The 24,595-nt window shown below is 43.3% G+C and overlaps 2 protein-coding genes and 1 long non-coding RNA gene across 3 annotated transcripts; all 3 read left to right on the top strand.

The window, feature by feature from the left end:
- The first annotated feature begins 1,462 nt into the window (after positions 1-1,462).
- LOC132460129 (uncharacterized) lies at positions 1,463-3,221 on the top strand. The gene is made up of 2 exons (XR_009526350.1): positions 1,463-2,668; positions 2,856-3,221. It is a non-coding gene; the product is annotated as an uncharacterized LOC132460129 (long non-coding RNA).
- Positions 3,222-5,012: 1,791 nt separating this feature from the next.
- Positions 5,013-17,512, top strand: LOC132460130 (phosphatidylinositol-3-phosphatase SAC1-B). The gene is made up of 20 exons (XM_060055176.1): positions 5,013-5,132; positions 5,813-5,910; positions 6,026-6,100; positions 6,227-6,354; positions 7,245-7,394; positions 8,035-8,094; positions 8,211-8,244; positions 8,664-8,765; positions 9,113-9,198; positions 9,660-9,746; positions 9,862-9,930; positions 10,169-10,248; positions 10,781-10,879; positions 11,180-11,318; positions 12,620-12,689; positions 13,058-13,130; positions 13,761-13,854; positions 14,490-14,582; positions 14,693-14,750; positions 15,465-17,512. The coding sequence occupies exons 1-20, from the start codon at positions 5,104-5,106 to the stop codon at positions 15,599-15,601; spliced, it is 1,761 nt and encodes a 586-aa protein (XP_059911159.1). The 5' UTR covers positions 5,013-5,103; the 3' UTR covers positions 15,602-17,512.
- Positions 17,513-19,931: 2,419 nt separating this feature from the next.
- Positions 19,932-24,483, top strand: ggctb (gamma-glutamylcyclotransferase b). Its single transcript, XM_060055189.1, has 4 exons — positions 19,932-20,281; positions 21,747-21,895; positions 22,419-22,551; positions 24,057-24,483. Exons 1-4 carry the CDS (start codon positions 20,072-20,074, stop codon positions 24,192-24,194), a joined length of 630 nt encoding a protein of 209 aa, XP_059911172.1. The 5' UTR covers positions 19,932-20,071; the 3' UTR covers positions 24,195-24,483.
- Positions 24,484-24,595: the final 112 nt, after the last annotated feature.

Raw genomic sequence — 24,595 nt, forward strand, 5'->3', positions numbered from 1 at the left:
AAAACCCTGCTGTGAAGAACTTTTAGATTCCCAATGCAGTGCAAAACGGTCGCTGTCGGGAACATGCTAGCGTAAGCATTGGCCACCCGTCTCGTTGTCACCAGGTATGGTTGCCATACAGGCAGCACGCATGCACGCACCACAACAGATCAGGGGTCTCATTTATAAAACTGTGCGTGGGATCGTTACTAAAAGTGTACGTACGCCCAAAAGCCAAGTTTTGCGTGCGCCAAAAAATATTCAGACTTATAAAACCCTGCGTACGCACACCGCACACCTCAAGGCAATCTTAACTTTATAAATAACAGAGTGCCTACAAGTGTGCGCAGCTGAATCAGCTTCACGTTCCGCCCTGGACACGCCCCTTTTTAACCATGAATGGTCAATGCAGTGAACTCTGTCAGTGGCACGGAGCGCACAGTCCCAGAATTAAAAAAAGAAGTGGTCTGACATAAAGGTACATATTTTTATGTACAAATAAATCGTTATGGTCCCTGAAGACACTCTCCCTCCGAATCCTGCCATTTGCATGGTCCTCCAGCAGTGCCAGCATTGCCACCAGTGCCATGGTGCAGCATTACGCACGGGGCTCACCGCTGTATTTATAGGGTTACGGTAATAAGACTGACCGAGAACACCTTGGATAATCAGTTTGTAATCACCCACGTAAAATGTTCTTGAACATAACCCCTTTTTAATGCCTGATTTGTCATGAAAAGCATCAAAAGGAACGGACAATAATATAACGATTGTGAAGAGGAGTATGTGGCTTGATTTTCCACACTTGGGATTTAATTGACATTTGATCATGTGTTTACAGTGTCACATAAAAATATGAGGTTATTGACACATGTTTGACAGATGCTTAATTCCATGCAGTCGCACCGTTAGTGGACAGTATCGATAAACTGGGCATAAACTGTATGCATAAACTGGGCAATTTATGCATTCCAACCACATAATGCATATTTATGCATTCCAATTTATGCATTGCATTGCTGTGCGTGCAATACATTGTAAAGTTCTGTAGTTTGTTTTCGAGCTAATTGCGTTCACACCAAAATATGCAAAAAGTTGCCGCGCAGCACGATCCCATTCAAAGTGAATGTAGAGACGCGTTGCGGGTTTGCTGCCGGTGTAAGTACCATATTGGCTCGGCTACCAGATTGGCTCGGGGTCCGTCGTCTGCTGATTACGTCACACAATACGCTATCTACAGCAATAAGGTCTTTTATGGCTTAAATTAAAGAGACTGTAATGATCTTTCATTTTGAACATAGACCATTCCCAACCTATCTGTATGGATAGTTTTCTTCTAAAAACAAAACATCCCTCGGAATCATCTTGGCTGTTAAGATAAGCCGTCCGTGTTGCCAGATTGGGCACATTTTCAGCCTGATTTGGCTACTTTGAATCACGTTAGGCTGAAAAAACGGGAATATGCCCAATCTGCAACACAAACCGAAACTAGACAGACCTACTCGCGCTCACACATGTGCTCGCTGTGGTTGCTATGACGACAGCCAGAGCTACGGCACAAAACAGCCAATCACAACTGTCCCTTAGCAGCCAATCACAATGTAGCCTACGCCCATTCAAGCGTACAGCCAATGATATTGTGTAACGTAATCAGCAGACGACGGACCCCGAGCCGATCTGGTAGCCGAGCCAATATGGCACTTACACCGGACCACTTGCTGCCGAGAAAACCGGCAGCAAAATTTGATTTGCGGCGCGGCAAAATTTGATTTGCAGTGCGTTCACGTATTTTGCGGCGCGACAAATGCTGCTCGAGTTGAAATATTTCAACTTTTCGGCAGCAAACGCGTGATGACAGCCAATCAGCGTTCAACAGCGTTGCCACTGAGTGACATGCCGTAACAGCCAATCAGTGTTACTCCCTTGGAGTGACCTAGAGTTCACTACCTGATCCAGATCAAACCGCTAAAATGGAGGAAAAGCTCATCATTTCAGTCTCCGCATTCCCGGAGATCTTCAACACCACCTTGGCCATTTAAAAGGACCGGACGGTCAAAACCAAGGCTTGGCTGAAGGTGAGCGAGGAGGTCGGGCTAACTGGTAAGTCTTTTTGAATTTACTTTACTTTAAAAGTTACTTTATTCCAGCTATCAATTGAACCAAGCTAGTTAGTGAGCAGTTAGCATTCAACAGTTCAGTTCGAATTACACAGCGTAGGCTTTTTTCTTGTCAGAGGAGGAATGCCGACGAAAGTGGAAGGTCCTGAGGGACACCTACCTCACGGAGAGACGCAGGCAGGAGGCAGGAAAGAGGAGTGGGTCAGCAGGCCCGTTGAAGACGTGGAAGTACTCTGCGATCCTGTCTTTCCTCGGCCCATTTGTTACTCCGAGGGAGACCAGTAGCAATATGGTGCTGGGGGTCGAGGTAGATGGGATTGCAGGGTACCCAGTCGAGGACCACGGTTCAGAGGCAGCAGCAGGGACAGCGAGTGACCTAGGAGGTTGGTCGATAAGAGAAGACACACACGCACGCCCATACACAGCATGATTTGTTCTATAGATTGATAACTACCTCTTGTCACCTCAAGATCTAAGCTGTGAGGAGCCGGAGGCTGCTGCTGCCTCTGAACCCATTCCACCACCACCACCACCACCAACTGCTGCTGTCCCCACTCCTCCTATTGCCCCAGGTATGGCATTTAACATGAGAGAAATTACATTTATTTTATGCTACACTTCGTTTTATGTGGTCATGAGGTGGTCCCTATGCATGAATGGTATGTTATGAGTATGACTAGTTATGCACTCATAGCCTTTCATGTTGAATGTATTTTTGTCTGATACCTGACCCAAAAATGTTGCTTCCATTTGAAACAGTGAGGACACAAAACCGAAGGAGAGAGAGGGAGAGGGAGACGGAGATCGAGAGGTTACTCCTGGAGGTGCTGAGGAGGCAGACCGCACCTGTGCCTCCACCTGTTCCTCTCATCCTCTCTGAGGATGAGCACTTTTTTAAAGGGATACTTCCTTCCCTGCAACGATTGCCACCCCATGCAAAGGAACAAGTCAAATTCCAAATTTATAAATTATTGCACGATGCCAACTGTTGTCGTAATCCAGTACAGTTTAATTTGATCAATCAATTTGGACCAGTCGATGAATAGGTTCTGGGGTGACAATCGTTGCAGGGAATGATCCATGCCCATTTTGTTTTGTTTTTTTTGTTTACACACACACACACACACACACACACTCCAATAAATTATTTTATACCAAAAATGTGTCTTCATATTCTTTATTGAATGGCCATTTATGTTGCTTGAGGGAAATGTTGCAAATTATTTTGTGCCACAGATTTTGGGGTCCAAGCAACTTTGTTTAAGGTATTTTTGTCAGTTATGTTGTGTCCTGCTCGTTGAAGAGCACAACCAAGAACGGGAGGTCCACGCAGCAACAGTCAAATTAACGTTACATTTATTTAGTAACTCGAAAAAACCCACAAATCAGCATTCTGTAGTGTAGAGTTGTGTTTACAGTTAAACTAAACTATGAGTATGCTAAAGGGCTAGAATAACAACCCCAAACAAAACCCAGTTGGGTGCCAGGCAGCACCAGCCTTCCAGGTGGGAGAGCGAGAGCGCCATGTTGGATTCCCCCCATCTTCTGCTTCTTCGGCTTCCTGCAGGTGAGTTCAATCCCTCAATGAGGTGGCCAGCCAATCAGCTTCCCTGGAAGAAGAACAGAGGCCAGCAGAAGGGAAGCAAGACGGCTCAGGACTGTCACAGTTACCTGATTACAAAATATAAACTAACTTTAACATTAACAAACTTAGTTAATGATAGCATATTATTGTTGTATGTTAAGGAGACATTCTTCATTAAGTCAGATCACTGTCAATATAGTAATCGAAGGCACGCCTGTAGACCCTCCACTGGGAAGAAAGGATCCCAAAGGCATTCTCCACAACCATCCGAGCTCGGGACGGACGGTAATTGAAAACCCGGCGCTCTCTTGCCAGGTTGCGACCAGGGAATGGCCTCATGAGGTTTTTCCGAAGTGGAAAGGCCTCATCAGCCACAAAGACATGTGGCTGTGGTCCTCGGTGGTCATCTCCTGGTAGTGGCAGGTCGGCAGGCAACTGGAGGGTGCCAGACTGAAGAGCTGCACCAAAAGCAGAGTTGGCCAGAATCCCACCATCGCTGGTTCTTCCGTAGCCCCCGACATCAATCACCCGGAAAAAATATTCCGTGTCTACAACCGCCAAGAGAACAAGAGAGAAAGTTCCCTTGTAGTTGTAGAACTGGGATCCTGAGTGAGCAGGGGCTTTGATGACCACATGCTTCCCATCCAATGCTCCACAGCAAAGAGGAAAATTCCACCGCTCCTCAAACCTCCCTGCAATGGACCTCCACTCATCTGTGCTGGGCACAGCCATGAACTCCTCCACCCGAGAGTCCCAGATTGCAGTGGCAACATCAGGGACAATGAGACATTGGAGATCCCAACACGGAAACTATTTGTGATGGTTTATCATGTTGTTATTCAGTTGTTATTCATTTTCTTCTGATGATAATGACTACCCTATTTTGACCCAGTATTATAACTGAATTCTGTCAGGGGGCCCAGAATTCCTAGGGACGTCCGTGTGTGTGTGTGTGTGTGTGTGTGTGTGTGTGTGTGTGTGTGTGTGTGTGTGTGTGTGTGTGTGTGTGTGTGTGTGTGTGTGTGTGTGTGTGTGTGTGTGTGTGTGTGTGTGTGTGTGTGCGTGCGTGCGTGCGTGTCCCACTGAGCTGAGCCAAATGCCTGGCCACTGGAAGTTGACGCGTTGTCAACTTCGGTGACAACGCGTACTGGCAGCAAATGCATATTTGTGAACGCAGGGGCTAATGTAGCTCCAAATATACAACGACTAGCCAATTTCATGACACAATCACAAAGACGAACGGGAACGCTATAAGTGCTCCAAGACTGGAAATTACGTAAAAAGCAACTCGGAAGGCTGGCGTCCGAGGATTCAGGAACACACCATGGATCATCACACATGACTAGGAGCCGTCACTGATGTCAGACTGACACGTCACTGAGGTCAGACTAGACACGTCACTGAAGTCCGACCGGAGGAAAGATGGCGACTACCTATGAGAGCTTCTGCTTGTGAGTCTGATTATTTATTACACGTTGAACAGCAGGCGATCTCGTTCACAATTTTAAATAGAAAGCACTCCCAGTCTTGGAGGGTCTATATGATACATATATATTATATAATACTGGTATATCATAGACGTGTTAAAGACAGCGGAGCTAAATGCTACTTAGCGGGGCGCCAGAGGCTTCTGTTCTGGTGCTAATGATAGTTGATGCTAGCGAGAAAGCTGCTCTGAGGACCAGAATAATCCTAACCCTAAACCAGAACCAGTTGTACGGGAATTGATAAGGTGGTAACGGTTACACCCGTGTCTATTGTTAGTTGGTTAGTATAATTATAGCTGTCTGCAGCTTACAGAAACATAACCAAGCCATCTGTATTACAGAACCATAACCCAAGCCTTTGTATTACATAAGCATAACTCAGCCCTCTGCTTTACAGAACCATAACCCAGCCATATGCGATACAGAACCATAACAAAGCCCTCTGTATTGCAGAACCATAACACAGCCCTATGCATTACACAACCATAACCCAGCCCTCTATGTATTACAGAGCATTAACCCAGGAATACCTTGTTGGTAGAAATATGCATTATGTGGTTATATGTATTGTATTTCACCTGTTGTATTTCACCCGTGTTGGTGGTTGTGCTGCCTCTGAACATGTGTGTATTGCGGTTCTTAAGGCACACAACCCCGGAGAAGTTTTACATCGAAGCCTGTGATGATGGCGCAGATGCTGTCCTTGCTATTGACAGGGTATCAACTGAAATCTCTTTAACAGGTAACTAATATCGTGATAATATGCATCAATTAAACTATATATATCGGCTGTAGTTCTGCTTGTGGTGATCAACCATGTAGGAGGGGGGTGTTAACCATTCGCTCTCTGTGTCCAGTGAGGAAGGATATCCCTCCATCCGATCAGTCCCAGCCGATATGCGGGATTATGGGGACAATCCGTATGGTTGCAGGTATGTTTTTAGGATATCCTAGAATAGGATATCCTTCCCTAACAAGGAAACAACGGTCAAGGACAATTGTGGTTGTGTAGAAAATTGTTTAAGTCCTACATCTGCCTGCCATGATGTCCTTCTCAGGCATGTACCTCATTGTCATCACAAAGAAGAAGAAGGTGGGAGATCTTCTGGGTCATGCCGTCTGGAAGGCGGTGGACTTTGACATCATCTCCTATAAGAAGACCATGTTACATCTGACGGACAACCAGGTAGGCAGTAGGAGAACCGCGGCTAGTCATTACACCCCTTCACTGTTCTGTTACGTCTGCTTCGGACCTCTTTGTGAGGTTGAGGGATCTTCGATCAACAAGGCATACATGATAACTCAAAGTGATTTGATTGCATCCGTGTTCCCCTAAAGCCATTCCTATATATATATATATATATATATATATATATATATATATATAAGATATGATATTATGTTATCGATGGCTGCAGTCAAAAGGTACATGCTTTTGGTTTTAGAGACAAACCTGTCAAATCAGGCCTTTTTTGGTACTGTCCCTTGCAAAGCGACGCCTCATTCTTGTTTGGCTTTTGTTCAGTGTGAGATGAGATTCTTGGTTTTAACACGGTTAACAGCATGTATGTGCAGTCACTCTATAGTACATGCCTGTTAGCTGACACGGTGCTGTATCCAGCTACATTACGAAGCTCAAAAAGAGACTTTAATCAGCCTTTCCTTAAACCTCCAGCGATTAAGTAGTATGTATAGTAAGATAAGGCACTGACCCAAAAAGATATTTATAAAAAATATGAATTGATGTTTGTTTAAAATATTGAATTTTTTGCCTTTCATTCTGTGTTTGAACCTTACATCAGCCACATGCACGTGAGCATTAATTTACAACAGCAAACCACCTCATCTCCTTTAGTTACTGACCCCAAAGTGTTTGTTCACGTTGTAGCGGTAACCAATTTCCCACTTAATTCAACAATCCCAGCCTCCACCTGCTTTGGTAAGTTGCAGTTAGCCAGTTTTAGAGAACGGCTAGCAGTCCTACCCTCCCCTCGTTTTTTTTGTAACCCATCAAACAACGTTGCGTCTCATTTCTCCGGTTAAAATAAAACGAGATCTCAAAATCTCTTTTCACAGATGCAAGACAACAAGGCCTTCCTGTCCATGATGAACCATGTGCTCCAGACGGACAGCTTCTACTTTGCCACCAACTACGACCTGACCCACAGCCTGCAGCGGCTGGCCAACACCAGCCCCGAGTTCCAGGAGATGAGCCTCCTGGAGAGGGTAGGAGGAGGGGGGGGGTAGCTTAGCTCAGGAGGTAGAGCAGTTGTCTCGTAACCGAAAGGTTGCTAGTTCGATCCCCTCAAGCTCCTCCAAGCTGAGTGTCGATGTGTCCCTGAGCAAGACACTTAACCCTAACCGCTCCGGACGATGCCATGCAAGATGCGTGGCATTCGTCTGTCATCTGTCTGTCTGTCTGTGCATGGTTGACTCTGCCGTCGGTCCGTCAATGTGTGTATTAACCGATGTAAGTCGCTTCTGCTAAATGCCCTACTTGTAATTGGTAGCGGTGGTGGATGACGTTTGGGCAGGATGCTCTCTGAGCTGGGCCTGACTGGGGAAGACCCTCTCATAGGTTTGGTATCATGGTATTTGGGTAAAGGGAGACGTTCTGCCAGGTAAAAAGCAGTTCACTGCCATTAAAGGTGTAAACCTGGGGAGAAATTTAGGATTGCTGAATTTCAAATAAGCTAACTGCAATGATGCTACGTAGTCAAAACTACCTTACCAGTACGGGAGGTTATACCTCTTCACTCCCAACAGGCTGGCAAACTGTTTGCTTATCCTCTGTTTGATTTGTGGGCTGGATTCCTTCCGATTACATTTGTTTGTTGACATTGGTTAACATGAATTCCCCTTTTAGGCCGACCAGCGGTTCGTATGGAACGGTCACCTCTTGAGGGATCTTTTTCCACAGACAGAGGTAAAAAAAACACCAAAACAAAAATATTTGTACCCAATATGATGTTGTCTGGAGATGTTTCAACAGAATAAGGATGGATGAGGTTATGCTGATTTCTTGGTTTTTGCCCTTTCCAGTTGCACAAGTTTGCCTTTCCAGTTGTTCACGGCTGTATCCTTTTCTTAATGATATTGATGATGGTAATTATGATTGATTATTGATTTCTCATTTAGCCTTGGTATTTTGTTGTAATGCTCCTATTGAACCATCAGGGAGAGCCAAACTGTACAGCCGATGTAAACGTTAATATTCAGTTTAGTACTTTGTACTCTGAAGGCCCTTTCTTTATCTAAAATCATATTTTGTTTATCTAAAATCATATTTTGCTACGTAGTCAAAACGACCCTACTAGTATGGGCATGCAAGACTTTTGTTTAGTCTCGCATAACTATGTATACTATTTTTAGCCCACAAATGTTATACTAATTCAAAATACTTTTATTGATAAAATAATACAAGGCATGATAATTTAATCATGCTGGTGTACAGTTTTGATCAAACTCAAGTTTGAACTTTAACCGATCCGCCAGTCATCATAATGAAGTCGTGCTGCATCAACGGGAAGCTGTTTGAGTGGAACCTGATATCAAGACGGAGCTGTTTTAGGGCCGGAGTGCGCTACTATGTCAGGGGTAACTACTCTCCACCTCCTAACCGTGGTCTTGCCACCCCTGCTGGCGGTTTTTCCCGCCAGCCTCTCTTTAAGAAATGTGCCATTCTACACATCTGTACTTAGTGGCCACATTTTGAGTAACCAGGACCAGAAATTCAGCACCAAATCCAAGATCCTATGTATTACATCACCTGACTGATATATGTTTCTAGGCGGATTTAAATTCATGTCTTTATCAGATCGAAATGCCTTGTATCCAAGGTCAACACATTCCTCTAGTTAGTCTGTCGTGAGACCACCCAACCTGTTGGTTGTATATTTAGTGAAAGTCATGCAACAACTTTTGTGTGTGTTATTTGTGCGCAGGCATCGACACTGAGGGTCACGCAGCGAACTTTGTTGAAACGGAGCAAATCGTCCAGCACAACGGCGGCAAAGCCTCGTTTGTACAGGTGAGTGGACGAGGTGTCCTATAAACAAATGAATTCACACGACCTGAACTATTTTTGCGTCAAACGATCTCTAAACTAATACAACCGAGTTTACATTTCTTTTTTTTGGATACAGCTGGATACATATTTGTACATGCATTTCTATTTGAACATTTTCTATTTGGACATTTTGTGTATTTTTTTAAGGGGACATTTCTAAATGATCAGTTATGCATCATGTTTTCAAACGCAAAAAAAATCCTTTGAATAATCGTGATTTCAATATTGACCAAATTACTCGTTCATGATTTTTTCCATAATTGAGCAGCCCTACACTGACCTCGTTCTCAATATGATCTCTGCTCCGTCGATATGGTCTGATAGTCACGTCAGAGTGAACCCTACTGTACCTGTATTACCCATTATATAATAGCAACACCGGATGTTTTGGAGTTGTTGACGTGCTGTTTTTCCCCCCTTAGACACGAGGCTCCATCCCCTTCTACTGGTCGCAGAGACCCAACCTAAAGTACAAACCGAAACCGCAGATCAACAAGACGGTGGACCATGTGAGATCCTTTTTTGATGTGTTTCATTGTGTAATCCCCTTTCGTTATCGTTTAGGCATTTGCAAACTAATCCTAGTTTTTCAGCTAATTACTTTGTTTGTATCCTTGGAATTAGTTGGATGGATTCCAGAGACATTTTGAGTCCCAGATCCTCATCTACGGAAAACAAGTGCTTTTGAATTTGGTAAGATACGGTCAATGTTTCTCGTTTTGTGGAGTTCCCATATTGGTGTCCTGTATTCATTGTGTTTAAATGATTAACAAAACAATGGAATTTTAAACAATAATTAAAATAGATCTTTAATCATATATTTGGTTATTATTTAATTAAAAATACACGATTGGTGAACTGCCGCACAGAATGGTTTTCAAATGTCGACATTTTATTTGCCCTTCATTCTAACCAAACTTTTTCCATGCAGATTAACCAAAAAGGCTCAGAAAAGCCACTGGAACTTGCTTTCGACAAGATGGTGACCAGTTTGGGGAACAGCATGATCAAGTGAGGAGCGAACCGCCCCTAATCCCATATATTCTGTAGTGAACCGCCCCTAATCCCATATATTCTGTAGTGAACCTGCCCTAATCCCATATATTCTGTAGTGAACCTCCCCTAATCCCATATATTCTGTAGTGAACCGCCCCTAATCCCATATATTCTGTAGTGAACCGCCCCTAATCCCATATATTCTGTAGTGAACCTGCCCTAATCCCATATATTCTGTAGTGAACCTCCCCTAATCCCATATATTCTGTAGTGAACCTCCCCTAATCCCATATATTCTGTAGCGATTCTCCCCTAATCCCATATATTTTGTAGTGAACCCCCAATCCCATGTGTTCTGAAGCGAACCCCTCAATCTCATGTGTTCTGTAGAAAACCTCCCCCAATCCAAATATTATTTTGCGACTGTCCCCCTACCCAATATGTCCTGAAGCCCTCCTCTTAATCCCATGTGTTCTGTAGCAGTACAGCCCTGTATCCTCAGAGTTGCCACTCTCTTCTGCACATGTCTAATTGTCTTCCTCGGCAGGTACGTGGCGTTTGACTTCCACAAGGAGTGCAGTCGGATGAGGTGGCACCGGCTGCAGATCCTGTTGGACATCGTGGCCGAGACTCAGGATGAATTTGGGTGAGGAATTCTCATTTGTTTTTGGGACTGTTTTTGTGACGACGATGAGCGATGTGGTGGAGGTACAAGCGATGTTGTGGACGTTTTGTTGCCGTCGTTGGTGACACCGATGTGGTGGAGGAACGAGCGATGTTGTGGACGTTTTGTTGTCGTCGTTGGTGACACCGATGTGGTGGAGGAACGAGCGATGTTGTGGACGTTTTGTTGCCGTCGTTGGTGACACCGATGTGGTGGAGGAACGAGCGATGTTGTGGACGTTTTGTTGTCGTCGTTGGTGACACCGATGTGGTTGCGCGGCAGGTACTTCCTGGTGGACGCCGACGGTAACGTGCTGGTACAGCAGGAGGGGATCTTCCGCAGCAACTGCATGGACTGCCTGGACCGCACCAACGTCATCCAGAGCCTCCTAGCCCGTCGCTCCCTGCAGTCCCAGCTGCAGGTCAGTGACATCCCCACCGCCGACTGGGCTTCTGTATATATTAGTGCTGTCAAGCGATTAAAATATTTAATCGCGATTAATCGCATTAATGTCATAGTTAACTCACGATTAATTTTTTTCCTATGCTAAATATCCCTTGATTTCTTTGTCCCATTAATTGTTCTCATTTTAATGCTCTTATCGACATGGAGAAGTGCATCGGCTTGCCTTGTGCAAATGTTTTTTTTTATTGATAACAACATTGGCATATACTGATCAAACAGGACGATACAAAAAAAAAAAAAAAAAAAAAGCGGTGGTTCACTAGCATAGACTGTATAAATACAGTCATTACACCAGAGCAATGGTTCAACAGCATATACTGTATAGAATAGGTACAGTCGATAGGGGTGGGAAAAATAATCCATTCTTCGATGCATCGCGATTCTCTCTAGAACGATTCCGCCTCGATGCTAATTATTATTTTTATTTTTTTAATTTGTTCGCCTGCTGCAACATTCTGTCGCCAGAGAGGGATAATTTTAGTAATCTTAAAATGTTTTAATTTATTTTCAGTGTGTATTGGCCAATCTGATTTTTCTTGACAAGATTGCGATTCAGCCTACGCATAGCATGCCCGCAAACTCACAGCCAAGACACAAGAACTCCTTCTAATTCAAGAGCAGCTTTTTCTTTAATGACATAGAAAAGAAAGATTAGAAAGAAAATAAAACTGAAACCAATTTTTTACATACTTCCATATTGTGTTGTAATGCAAGCTGAATAGATTATTGCATTGTCCATAGAAAGTCATATTTGTGACAAAAGCTTTCTCTGTAATAAAATATTAGATAAGTTAATTCATCTGTTGATGTCTTTAATGATCATCACAATAGTAGGAAGTGATTAGCAAACTCTTAGCAAACTCAGATGTATATTTCTGAAAATCACGCATGGAAATATACATAAAAAAAATTGTTGCATCGATAATCGCTTTAGAATCTAATCGTTGACCTCATAATCGGTATCGAATCGTGAGGTGCCAAGAGATTACCATCCCTAGTCAATAACCTAGACTAGAGCAATGGTTCAACACAGCATAGACTGTACAGAATAGGTACAGTCAATACACTAATGGCATCGTCAGCTAATCACGGCCATACATTAACAGTAATAGATTACATCTTGTCCAACCTAATTTTGAGGTTAGGATGCAGTTTCATACACTGAGTCAGTCTTCTTTCCAAAGGGAATGTCCTGTGTGTATGCATCATCCAAGTGTAGCTCAGTGTCTTAACGTGTTGCCACGCGTCCCTCCACAGAGACTGAACGTTCTCCACGTTGGCCAGCAGATTGAAGACCAGATGGACTTTGAGAAGATCTACAAGAACGGTGCGGGTCTCCCTCACAGCCATTCATATATTCATCAAAATGCACAATGCGTTAATATCTGGGGATTGCATATTTGCCCCACCCACTTTTCTTGTTTCACTTGCTTCTCTCTCTCTCTCTGTCTCTGTCTCTGTCTCTGTCTCTGTCTCTGTCTCTCTCTCTCTCTCTCTCTCTCTCTCTCTCTCTCTCTCTCTCGTTTGCCCGTTAATACATATAGTCTTTTTCACTCATTAGTTCTCTCAAATAATATTACATTTTTCTTGACTTTCTATCTGATGAAAACGTCATTGCATTCTTATTAAAAAAGACAAAAACTCAATCCTTCTGTTCTCTCTGACTAATGACCTCCTTACTGTTTCTTCCTGCAGCGTGGGCGGACAATGCCAACGCGTGTGCCAAGCAGTACGCGGGCACTGGAGCCCTTAAGACGGACTTCACCAGGTGAGCCCTTGTGAGCCCTAACGGCCTCCACGAGGATACCACAGCCGTCCTGTCCACACAGCCCACCACCCACGCATGTATGACTCTAATCAGAACCGGCTAGCTGGCCCGAAGAGGATCATAGCCCCAATAGAATCTCTACACATATGTGGTGGACACACAACAACCTATATGGTGTTGTCAGGAAAGGGTTTAATCTTTGGATTAAATCATAGTGTTGTCAGGGAAGAGTTTCAACTCTTTTGATTATAGAATCAGAATCAGAAAGGATTTAATTGCCAAGAAGGGTTTTACACCAACCAGGAATTTGGCTTGGTGAATAAGGTGCATACATTAAGACAATAACGATGAACAATGAACAAACAGTGATATATATATATAACACAATATAAACAAGCAGGGACATAAGTGATCAATTAAAAATAGGATAAAATAGAATAAATTAAAAATAATAATAATAATAATAATAAAAAAAGTAAAGTAAAAGATACTTAAAAATGTATAAGAATGTATATGTATAGGCTAGTGTTGTCAGGGAAAGGTTTAGTCTTGATTATAGGCTAGTGTTGTTAGTAAAGGGTTAGTCTTTGGCTTATGTTCACGATGGCTGACTGATCACTCTCCTCCCAGAACGGGGAGGCGGACGCAGCTGGGCTTGCTGCTGGACGGCTGGAACTCCATGATCCGATACTACAAAAACAACTTCTCCGACGGCTTCAGACAGGTGTGTGTGTGTGTGTGTGTGTGTGTGTGGTAGGGCTTTGACTTTTGCCCAAAAAATCATATTTGAAGTTCGTTTGTTTATTAATATTAATATTCAAATATTTATTGATCATATTTTGACCATTCAATGCCTTCAGTAAGACCTGGATTGGGCTTCGCGAGGTTTGTTTACCGGCGTTGCTAGGGTTACCGGTCTTGCGTGTTCCAACGGTTTATTAGGTTTCTAATAAATCGCTGTCTAATCAATACTTCATTCACCGCCTCTTCCGTGGTCATTACAACATTATGTATAGACTGCGTGGGGTTCTCCGACGTCTCTCCCTCTTGGCCTGCCCGTAACAGGTTCCAATATTAAGGGCTGCCTTATATTTGTTTGAATTTTGATTTATTTTTGATATTCGAATTATATTCGAATAACGAAGTTCAGAGTCAAAGCCCTGGTGTGTGTGTGTGTGTGTGTGTGTGTGTGTGTGTGTGTGTGTGTGTGTGTGTGTGTGTGTGTGTGTGTGTGTGTGTGTGTGTGTGTGTGTGTGTGTGTGTGTGTGTGTGTGTGTGTGTGTGTGCATGCGTTGGTTACTTTACATGGCAGTAGATTACACTCTGGAGTAACACACTGACACGCACTGATTGATGCAGGACTCCATTGATCTGTTTCTCGGCAACTACTCCGTGGATGAGGTGGACCTGACTACTCCCCTCCGGGAGCTCAAAGACTGGAAGTTCCTTACGGTAAACCACGAGCTGAAAGGCAATTTGAAAAGAGAAGCTGTTGTGGCCATAGCCACTTTCCCTTTGACCCATTGGTTCTTGATTGGATGATCCTCTCTCTTCTCCTCCAGCTTCCTATCATCATGGTGGTGGCCTTCTCCATGTGCATCATCTGTCTCCTCATGGCTGGTAAGACCGCTGGAGGGTTGGCTAGCTTTAGGAGTGAGCCTAGCTACACACAGTGGCGCTTTAGCCCTTGAACAAGACCGGTAACCATAGCAACACGATAAACAAACCCCGCAGTGCTCAATCCCTACGAGAGCTCCCCGCGCTACGGCCATCCGGAGGCGCACAGAGCTTTTGGCCGTGATATTATACATAAATTAATATTATACTATTATAGAACGTTATAAGACGCTGTCACCGAGAATTGGCGCGCTGCCAGACGCTGTTCACCGAGTGTGAGGGAGTTCAGGGTTGACGGAGAAGATGGCCCTTGACCTAGTTTCAAAGTTCATACCGTTTATGCTCGGTAATACCGGTGTTGACACGCGTGTATTACTCGGTGTGAGAATGTCCACACCGCGGCAACCCTACATTGCGCGGAAGTGAAAAAGGAAACTGCTATAATGAAATAGCGGTAATATTTCCACATTAATTGATCAAATAACAGGTGGCTGTTTCAGAAGGGGGATGATTTTGATCATTTTAATTCCAACGGGGGATGCCATCCCCCCTCAACTTGAGTGCTGGATACAAGCCATGGCTTTATTTTGGTAAAATACGGTAGTTCATTTCCCACAGCCTGTCAACATGGCCATAACGCTGTTATTTAGTTGTTGTTTTGTCAGAGAGTCTCCCAGCTACTAACCTCCCACCCACCCCCCCCCCCCCCCCCCCCAGGCGACACGTGGACGGAGACTCTGGCCTACGTGCTGTTCTGGGGCACGGCCAGCGTCATGACCTTCGCCGTCATCCTCTTCAACGGCCGCGACTTCGTGGACGCGCCCAAGCTGGTGCAGAAGGAGAAGATGGACTGAATGTGTGCGTGTGGAAAGCAGCTGACCCCCAGAGACCACTCCTCCGTCTCCTCCTCCTCCTCCTCCTCCTCCTCGTCTTCCTCTTCACTCCACCGCCCCCATCAGCGGGCCTGGAGCCTGTACTGACCCGCGGGAGGGTTGAGGAGGCGGAGTTTGGAGGCGGAGTTTGGAGGCGGAGTTTGGTAATCGGAGAAGGGGGAGTCCGCCGCGACGAGGGAAACGACCCGGGAGTCTGTTGTTGCGTGTGCGGGGGGGGGGGGGCAAGGGCGACGTGCAACGGACACGTAAAGAGAACAACGCAGGCCCTGCTGCTGTCCACACTGGTTGGTTTGCTTTTTGTTTTGGGGGCCGGACCGCCCCGTCGACGTGTCCTACTGTACCCCTACCTGTGACACATCGGCTGCTGAGACTTCACAGCGGGGTTGAACAAGAGGCGATGTATGTCGTGTTTCCTGTTATTTTTGCCTCCCGTTTGTGCTTTGCTGACAGTTTTATTTGTGTCGTCTTTTGCCAATGTTATTCTTGCTCGTAGCCATAAAGTCTATTTGGTGTGTACGCAGTTGGCCTACATCGACTGTGGCTGAGGGGAGATGGCCGACCGTGGTTATGCTCTTGTCTGCAGGGGTACCTCCTGCAACATAGGGATCATTTTTGTATATTCACTGCTTTTAAGTGTATGGACGACATAAGGAGGAAGAAGGACAACAGGAGCGCTCGCTCCTTGGGTTTTTCTGTACTCCATTCCTCAATCCTTCTCAGCAATCCTATTTCTGTCGTTCCGAAATAACATACGTTACCTCAAAAGTAACAACATTTTTCGATTGGAACCTAAAGCTAGATGAACTGAACTGCGGTGCTAAACACAAAACGACCGAGTTTAGAAGTTCTTTGTTTGTGCACAGTAAGAGGACGAATGTGAAAATAGATATTTTATTCTTACATCATTGACTGTCATTCAACATGTTTTTCTCATAATGGTCTAATCTTATTGTCTCTGACATCAACCCATTTGTTCCAGTAGCATTTCTCTACTGGTCAAGATCACCATTTAGTGGTGAATGAGGAAAAGCCAGGGTATGGAAACACCATTATATATTATGACTTACTTTTTATACTATCTTCCTGCCAGAATTATGTTGGTTAATGTAAGAATGTTGGGGGCAAAGATCCATTAATTAGTTGTTTGATATATAAACCAATCATGGGTTAATGTACATAGAAATACATAAATTAAATAAATATGAGTTACAAAACTTTACATTAATTCATAAATATTGCAAACTAGAACATCTGTAACACCAATCCACAACACGGTACAGGTCATTAATGATTGACTATGTATCATTAATTATCATGCTTTCTGAATGATACCTTGTTATTTAGCAAAGAGTTTTCTGTTTGTATTTTAAATGAATTGGGATTATATATATATATGCTTATATTCATGTCTAATGACATTTCATTGAACTGACATTTCATTAATAAATATTTTTATTCAGCACTGGGTTTGTTCAACGCCAAAACAGCAATCAACAGTTAGCCAAGTGTATCGTTACTCAATATAGAATATTTTGGGGCTTTCAATTCAGCTAAAGAGGGCCTAGGTTGCTAACTAATGATAATATTCCTCAAATCTAATCTCATACAGAGCTTTGTTATTTATAAATCAAGTTTTTATTTGTTCACATGGATTTATTTGTTTATCCTTTTTTGTGCCTCAAGTCGTTATCTGAAGTATAAAAGAAGTGTATGTTATAATAAAAAAATCATATCACTGCTGGAAATGATAAGCTACCTTTCACTCTATGATTTTGTAATAAAATAACTCAACATTACTTGTATGAGTAGAAGCATAAAGAAAGTAGATTTTCTGTAAAAAAAATAAAATAAAAATAATCTAAGTCACTTTGATTTAGGCGCTTATTTCTCTGCTATAGGTAATTCAGAATACTGTTGAAACGCAATTACTCTCGTAATACGTCCAGTGAATCAAACAGATGCCTTTCAACAGCTGAAAAAGCACCTTGACTAATCAGAAGACAATCTGACTATTCAGCAGGAAAACAACCCTATTACTAACCCTAATAAGAGTCCGGAATAGGGTTTAGGGTTAGTATAATGCCCTAAATGTAGTATAAGACTTGGTATAATGTTTTGGTTTAGGGATTCACCGGGTTGGGTTTTAGAGTTAGGGGTTCTTATTGGTGGAGTTTGAAGGTTTAGGCCCAATCCCATTTCTACCAATCCCATGGAACCTGGGGTACCCCCCCAGGTTCAGCCTCTGATTTAAGGTCTAGAAGTATTGTTTATGTCTTAAGCTCGTTGGGCCCAACTGTCTGTCTGTGTTTCGTTCATCTTGACAGGAGTGTGCTGGAGACTGGTTGAGTAGTAAGCAGGGTCGGGTTAGTAAGAGGTATTAGGTATAAGCACAAGTACTGTATGGAGCAATAGCGGGAAGTCTGGGTGGGCGACACAGCTGTACAAGTTGGTCCTGTTGTTTTCCTTTGTACCCCGCATGCATGTGGCTTTTTGTTGCACACACATCCCTCCAACTACACACTATGTTTGTTGGTGTTTTATCATGAGTCCATCGGGGTTTGCACAAAGGCCCAGAAAAAAAAAAGTGTGGTCATTGAGGAGATAAAAAGAAAAGAATCAAATGTAATCAACTTTAACAAATGTTTGGAAATACGCTTTAAATTAAGCTCTCTTGTTCTTGCACCACCTCTTTAAATCTCCTCAACAGCTGAATCTACTAAATGTGCTCTATGTGCCCTAGACATGGCCTCCAACCATCCACTTCACTTCGTGGAAAAAACACTATACAGCTGGCACTGCTGCTATACTTTATCAACATTTTCACCTTCGGTATGATGATCTCTTGTAGCTGCATAATGGCTGACGGCATTTTGCAAAAAGATAGCTCAATATACGGGGCGTTGTCTGGGCGAATGGGCATAGAGCACCTCCACACGCTGGACGAGTAAGCGTAACAGACCTACAAAATACACACACACAGAAAAATACAACGTGTAAAGGACCGCCGTATCATCAACATAAATGATGAAACGATGACCTAATTGTGACTTAATCCATCATCTCGATCTTTGTTAACATCTCTCTCATGGCGGGAAGGGCATGAAGAACTACCCCACCTTTCTGTACTTTTCATTCGGCTGCTGAGCGGCTTCAGCTCCAGGACACCGTACACCGGGTCGCCGGACTCAAGGCGTGCTCCGGATCCAGAGCTCTCACCACTCAGCATTACTGTCACTTGTTTACAAGACATACCCCGGCCCAGAGCTGACAATACTCAGCTCTGCTGTCATTCGTTACTGTAACTAGGTAGCTCCGGTCCAGAGCTCACGGTATTCAGCTCTGCTGTTGTTAGTTAGCATCCTTGATTAATGATGTAAATGAAGCGCGCGCGCGCGCGCGCGCGCGCGCGTGTGTGTGTGTGTGTGTGTGTGTGTGTGTGTGTGTGTGTGTGTGTGTGTGTGTGTGTGTGTGTGTGTGTGTGTGTGTGTGTGTGTGTGTGTTTAGAGGTCTACAGTCCCATGCGTTATTGGTCCAAGCAAGGTCGGGAACTCTGCTGTCATTGTGTATTTGCATTGTGTTACTTTTGTCTGGCATTTTCCCTGCTCATAAGGCCGTTGTCCTGCCAGGATAATAGAGCATGAGAGTACAGTAGGTCACAGGCATTTTACCTTTTCATCGTCCAAAATGCATGCAGCATTAACCAATAAACATCAAGTAACATTTGTCAAGCTGCAACAACAACGGGCCACATTCTCTTCCACTATGACTGGGTTACAGTTAAAGTGATTGGGTGCCAGACTGTTCCCTTGCACAGACAAAACAAAAACATTGTTGGAATAAACAGCAGCCAGGCTTTGTGGGTAAAGCTCTGTGTATTATCGTATCACGGCCGCTGTGTTTAATGCATTGTCCTCTGTGCTATGCCAACTCTTTATTTGTACCAGCAGTTATCCATTTGAAGTTCAGTAGGGCTATCTAAAGTTAACGTGATTTAATGCGTGAAATAATGATAATAAAGCGGATGTTTAACAAGCTATTGACTATTCCTCTCTATGTAGGCAGCATACTTGTGTACGATTAACTGTACCTATCGGCTCATCTGATTAACGGTCTCTGTGTGCCCTATAATAACCTCTTTGATTCCGTGGTTGGTCAAAACACTGCTGGCGTCAGTTTTTTTTTTGTGTGTTTAGAATATCTCATAAGTTTGAAATTAAAACCTAAAAAATCACAATATGAATAAATAATGTTACCATTATCAAGATTTCATCCTGGCCACGCCCCTTTCGACGCGCCGCCGGGCGACGCACTGACGCTGCGCGCTTTGGAGTCCCCAAAACGAACCAAGCCTGATCCCTTCTGTTCAAGGTTCTCAGTCATATTGCGGGGGAATAGTCTAGAGAAAAGGACGCATCTAACTCATCTTGAATAATGTCATATATCCACCTTGGTGGCGTTTATTCTGTTATTTTATTCATATTCTCATCCATGGCGGCGGTCGACCTCCAAGGTTTACCTCACATAGCATCTTCTAATTCTTCCGACCATTTTCTATATTTTGCTTACGGAAGTAACCTACTCAAGGAGAGACTGCAGAAGAGAAACCCTTCGGCCACTTTCTTCTCGGTTGGATACTTAAAGGTAGGCCTGCAGGTTGATTGATATAAAATGTAGGCACCATCATGAAATTACACACGACGTAGAATTTAACCTTATTCCTTTAGACAACAACTCGACTCCATCATTTGTTTTACGGTACAGTACAGCTCCAAGTTGTCCACGGTCGAAATGTGTGCATTTCAAGGATAGGCCAATCTGTGACCTGCACACTAATGGCAATAATATTTACAGTTTTTCTCAGTCGCTTTGGTACATTTCTCAGATCAGAATTGAAATTTGCAAAGCAGCAAGTGCATTTCTCAAAACAATGTGTTCAAATAGCAAAACACCATTGATTACCTGCAAAAGCCAGTCTCTTGCTCAAAATCCTTAGTTCATCTCTCAAAAGTAAATATCTGTTTCAATGAACATGTCAGTGCCATCAGAATGACAAGTCCTTGTGTCATTGTCTACGGATAAGACAGTCAAATTGCTTAGTCATGTTGTCAATATAACAGTGTACTCTGGAGGGATGTTCTGATGTAAACTATGGCTAAAGTTTTGAAGACATTATTGTAAATTGTAAGTTACACCTTAGTGTATGTGGGAGATTGATTGCAAGAGACTGGGCAAGATTCACATTTACACTTTGACTGTTTGTACTGTAATTTGTTGACAGACCATGTCATTGCTAGAAATGTGAACATAGGAAAATCTCCTTAGGGTAAACTGTACATGCATTGCTGTCGGAATTACAGTGCAGTCATCCTACAACTCCTGACATTCCTGTCTGTTGGGCCACAAATTCTCAGACAATTTACTGTAACATTGTGTTGTGCTCCAGCTATATATATACTTGCCAGTTCATGGTTCAGGAGATGCACCTTTGAGCTATTGGTTGATCGTTGGTTGATCTAACACTTCACACATTTCTCTTCTTTAGAGAAAGTCAAAATCCACCTGGTAGCAATTGACCAATTCAGGACAGATTTAGAAAAAAGAACCAAAAAAAGAGTCTAATGCCAGTGTATAGAAATGTATAGAAATATGCTTGACATATTATGACAACTTGTCAACCATTTTGCATGTAAAGACTTATGCAATTAACTAATACCTAAATGTTGTGGGGGTGAGACTATTCCATAGAGACCATTACAATACATTTTGATCAACATGACATAAGCAATTGATAATGTAGGAAAGAGCAGAGAATTGTACATAATCATGTGCATGGATGTACCAAAGCATTCGCAACGTGTTCAAATAAATGTGAAACTGTTTTTTTCATGTGCACAAGTGACACACTGAAGATTGAACAGGTAGTTTTGAGAATTTCAATTCTGATCTGAGAAATTAACCAAAGCGACTGAGAAAAACTCTTAATAGCCCATGTAACCCTGCAGGCCTATTTCACCCTCAAGAAGATACATAAGTAGAAGATATTATTAAAAAAATTCAAGACGAAAATAATTAATTGTAAACAAAATGTTTTCTTGCTTCCATCTAGGATTACACTCTGAAGTTTGGCTGGTCAGAGCATTTCGGCGACGTCAACAACTGGCACGGAGGAGTGGCCACCATAGAGGAGAGCATAGGAGAGGAAGTGTGGGGTGTTGTCTGGCGAATTGGCCTTGAGAACCTCCAGACGCTGGACGAGTAAGAGAAACAGAAACGAAATACACACACACACACACACACACACACACACACACACACACACACACACATAAGGCTGAAGTATGGAGCCCCTAAAGAGACCTGCATAGAAAAAAACAAAAAACAACTACATTTTCTACAACAAACAAGGGAGAGCATGCATTGAATTCTACTTTGAGCTTGGGCTCAATATACATTCAAGGTAGCGTTAGGCTATAGACATGTTTTTTTACACTGCAGTAAAAAAAACACCCTACCGTTTTTTTGTTCACCCCACTTTCTTTAAAAAGATTTTTTACTTAAATGTGAAGGTCCCTTATTTAACAATACAACCGAATCATTTTTGTATATGATGCCCTGGTGCAAACTATTCTACAGTTTGAGTAAACATAAATGATCTTGCTAAAAAATAATAATCTTTGAATGGTGAGTGTAAATGTGCGTTATTTTTCCGACCTTGAAATAATCCAACATGGCTGTTTGTCTCTCTTTCCTGTGATATGTTCATATGAATTGAACCCAGTCAAGAGGGAGTGCAGGAGGGTGTCTACAGGCCACTGCAGGTGAATGTCACCACAGCCAAGGGAAACACAGTCTGCAGGAGCTACCAGATGAATGACTTCTACCCATTCATCACCTCTCCGCCTTACAAACAGGTGGGGAATGCATGCTTAGAGGGGACCTATTATGCTTTTTCGACTTTTATGACCTATAAACGTTGTTATGATGATTGATAGTCATGTTTAAAAGTGTCAAATAATGACGTGCATGCATTTCGACGTATTCCCTGCTGACAGTCTGGGGTGGCTGTGCAGAGCGCTAAACACTCGGGACAACGTTTGCATTCACTTGTTTCCATTTCCGGGAAATCATCTACGTAGACGCGCTCCTGCCGCGCCCCCATATGCCTGGTCAAATCTGTCCGCGCGCGCGCTTCAAGGAAGGTAACCAATCACAACGGAGTTGGGTTGGCAGGAGGGGGGCGAGGGGGCGGAGAAGGACGAAACCGAGCGTTGACAGAGAATGCTGAAAGCGCCCAGATGAGAGGAAGAGTTTCCCGAAAATCTACATCGTTTTTGTCTATGGTTAAACATGACTATCAATCATTATAACAACGTTTATAGGTCATAAAAGTCGAAAAAGCATAATAGGTCCCCTTTAACAAAATATCACAGTGCAATGAACCTGAAATACTCAAGAAGGGGTTCAGGCGAGTTGTATTCTTTCAAATAAGGGTTATGACTATATTAAGTATTTTGAAAAAGATTTATGCTGGTAGGCTCACCCACAAATGCAAATATAGATTGTAACGAGGGGGGGTTAGGCAGAACCCAAGTGCACCGACAGACGACAGTTGTAGGACAGTTTCAAGGATTTATTCTGGTACAGGATCGGGCGGACGGAGAGCAGACAGTAAAGTCACCGACAGGTGGGCAGGGAATCGTCGGTGAGTCAGCAGGCGAGGAGTCGGCAACGGGAGGACAGAAGAGCAGAGCGGGAGTCGGGAACTGGAGAGCAGACAGAGCGACAGGGACTCGACGTCGGGCGGGACGGTCAGGCAGGCGAAGGGTCGACAACAGGAAGTCAGGCGGGTGGATCAGGAGACGGGGACAGAGGAGCAGACAGACCGACAGGGACTGGACGGCAGGGAGTTGCGGGAAAGCTCTGAATGAAACAAGAGACAATCTGGCAAGGACTGAGTGAAAGGAGAGGACTGTTATAGGGGGAGCACTGGTGAAGGTGGCTGGGTTAATTAGGTCAGATCAGGGTGGCAGAGGGTGAATGGGAAAACCAGGGACGGACCATGACAATCGATGGATACACATTTGCATACATTTCGCACATTATTCAAAATCAATCATGAAAAGAACCAACCAAATAATAATTTCCATAGCAATCGGGCAAAGCGACTTATAATTAGTAAGTTTGTCAGAAGAAAGAGAAACAATATCTGTACAGTGAAGATGTTCATAGAACCAAAGGCCAAGCACTAACAATTGTTAGGTTAATCCATTCCCTGTATAAAACAAAGCTAGCTGGTATAAGATGCTTCACAATGCTAAGCACTAATGTTAAATACGACTGTTGATAACACTTATAAATATGACTATTTTATATGAATGATGGGTCTCAAAGAGTGTTTTTTCAAACTGTTCTACAGGTTGTGTGCCTTGGCGCGAGGCAGCATGGACTTCCCCTGGACTACATCGAGAAGCTGGAGGCTGTGCAGACCAACGGCTACAAGGGCCCGTCCATCCTGGACACACTGGAGGGGATAGAGGCGGCCTCCTCATCCTAATGAACCATTAGGATGTCTTCTTAGGGGTTTGCCTCCGACTCTAATGATACCTGAAATGATGGAGTACCTGATCAATAATAAACACACCTGGGTGACATATAGGCTTAATTCAATCTGAAAACCAGCTGAATTAAGTTGTTTCTATTTTACATAGACCTATAAAATACTGTTACACGTGTTTAACATAGGCTTAATTTTTTTACTTGAGAAATTACGAATTATTTACTGATACATTTGCTTATATTTGGTAATAAGCATATAAAGAAATAAAGAGAGTTATTTGACTTCATGTGGACATCGTCTCATAAATATTTGACTAATTTCATTAATCAAGGTTTCAGGTTTCATCCTCCTTGTCCCTGTTCCCCATTTACACTTCAGTGTTGTTCAGTGTCATATAT

The sequence above is a fragment of the Gadus macrocephalus genome, chromosome 6 (genome assembly GCF_031168955.1).
Source record: "Gadus macrocephalus chromosome 6, ASM3116895v1".
Lineage (NCBI taxonomy): Eukaryota > Metazoa > Chordata > Actinopteri > Gadiformes > Gadidae > Gadus > Gadus macrocephalus.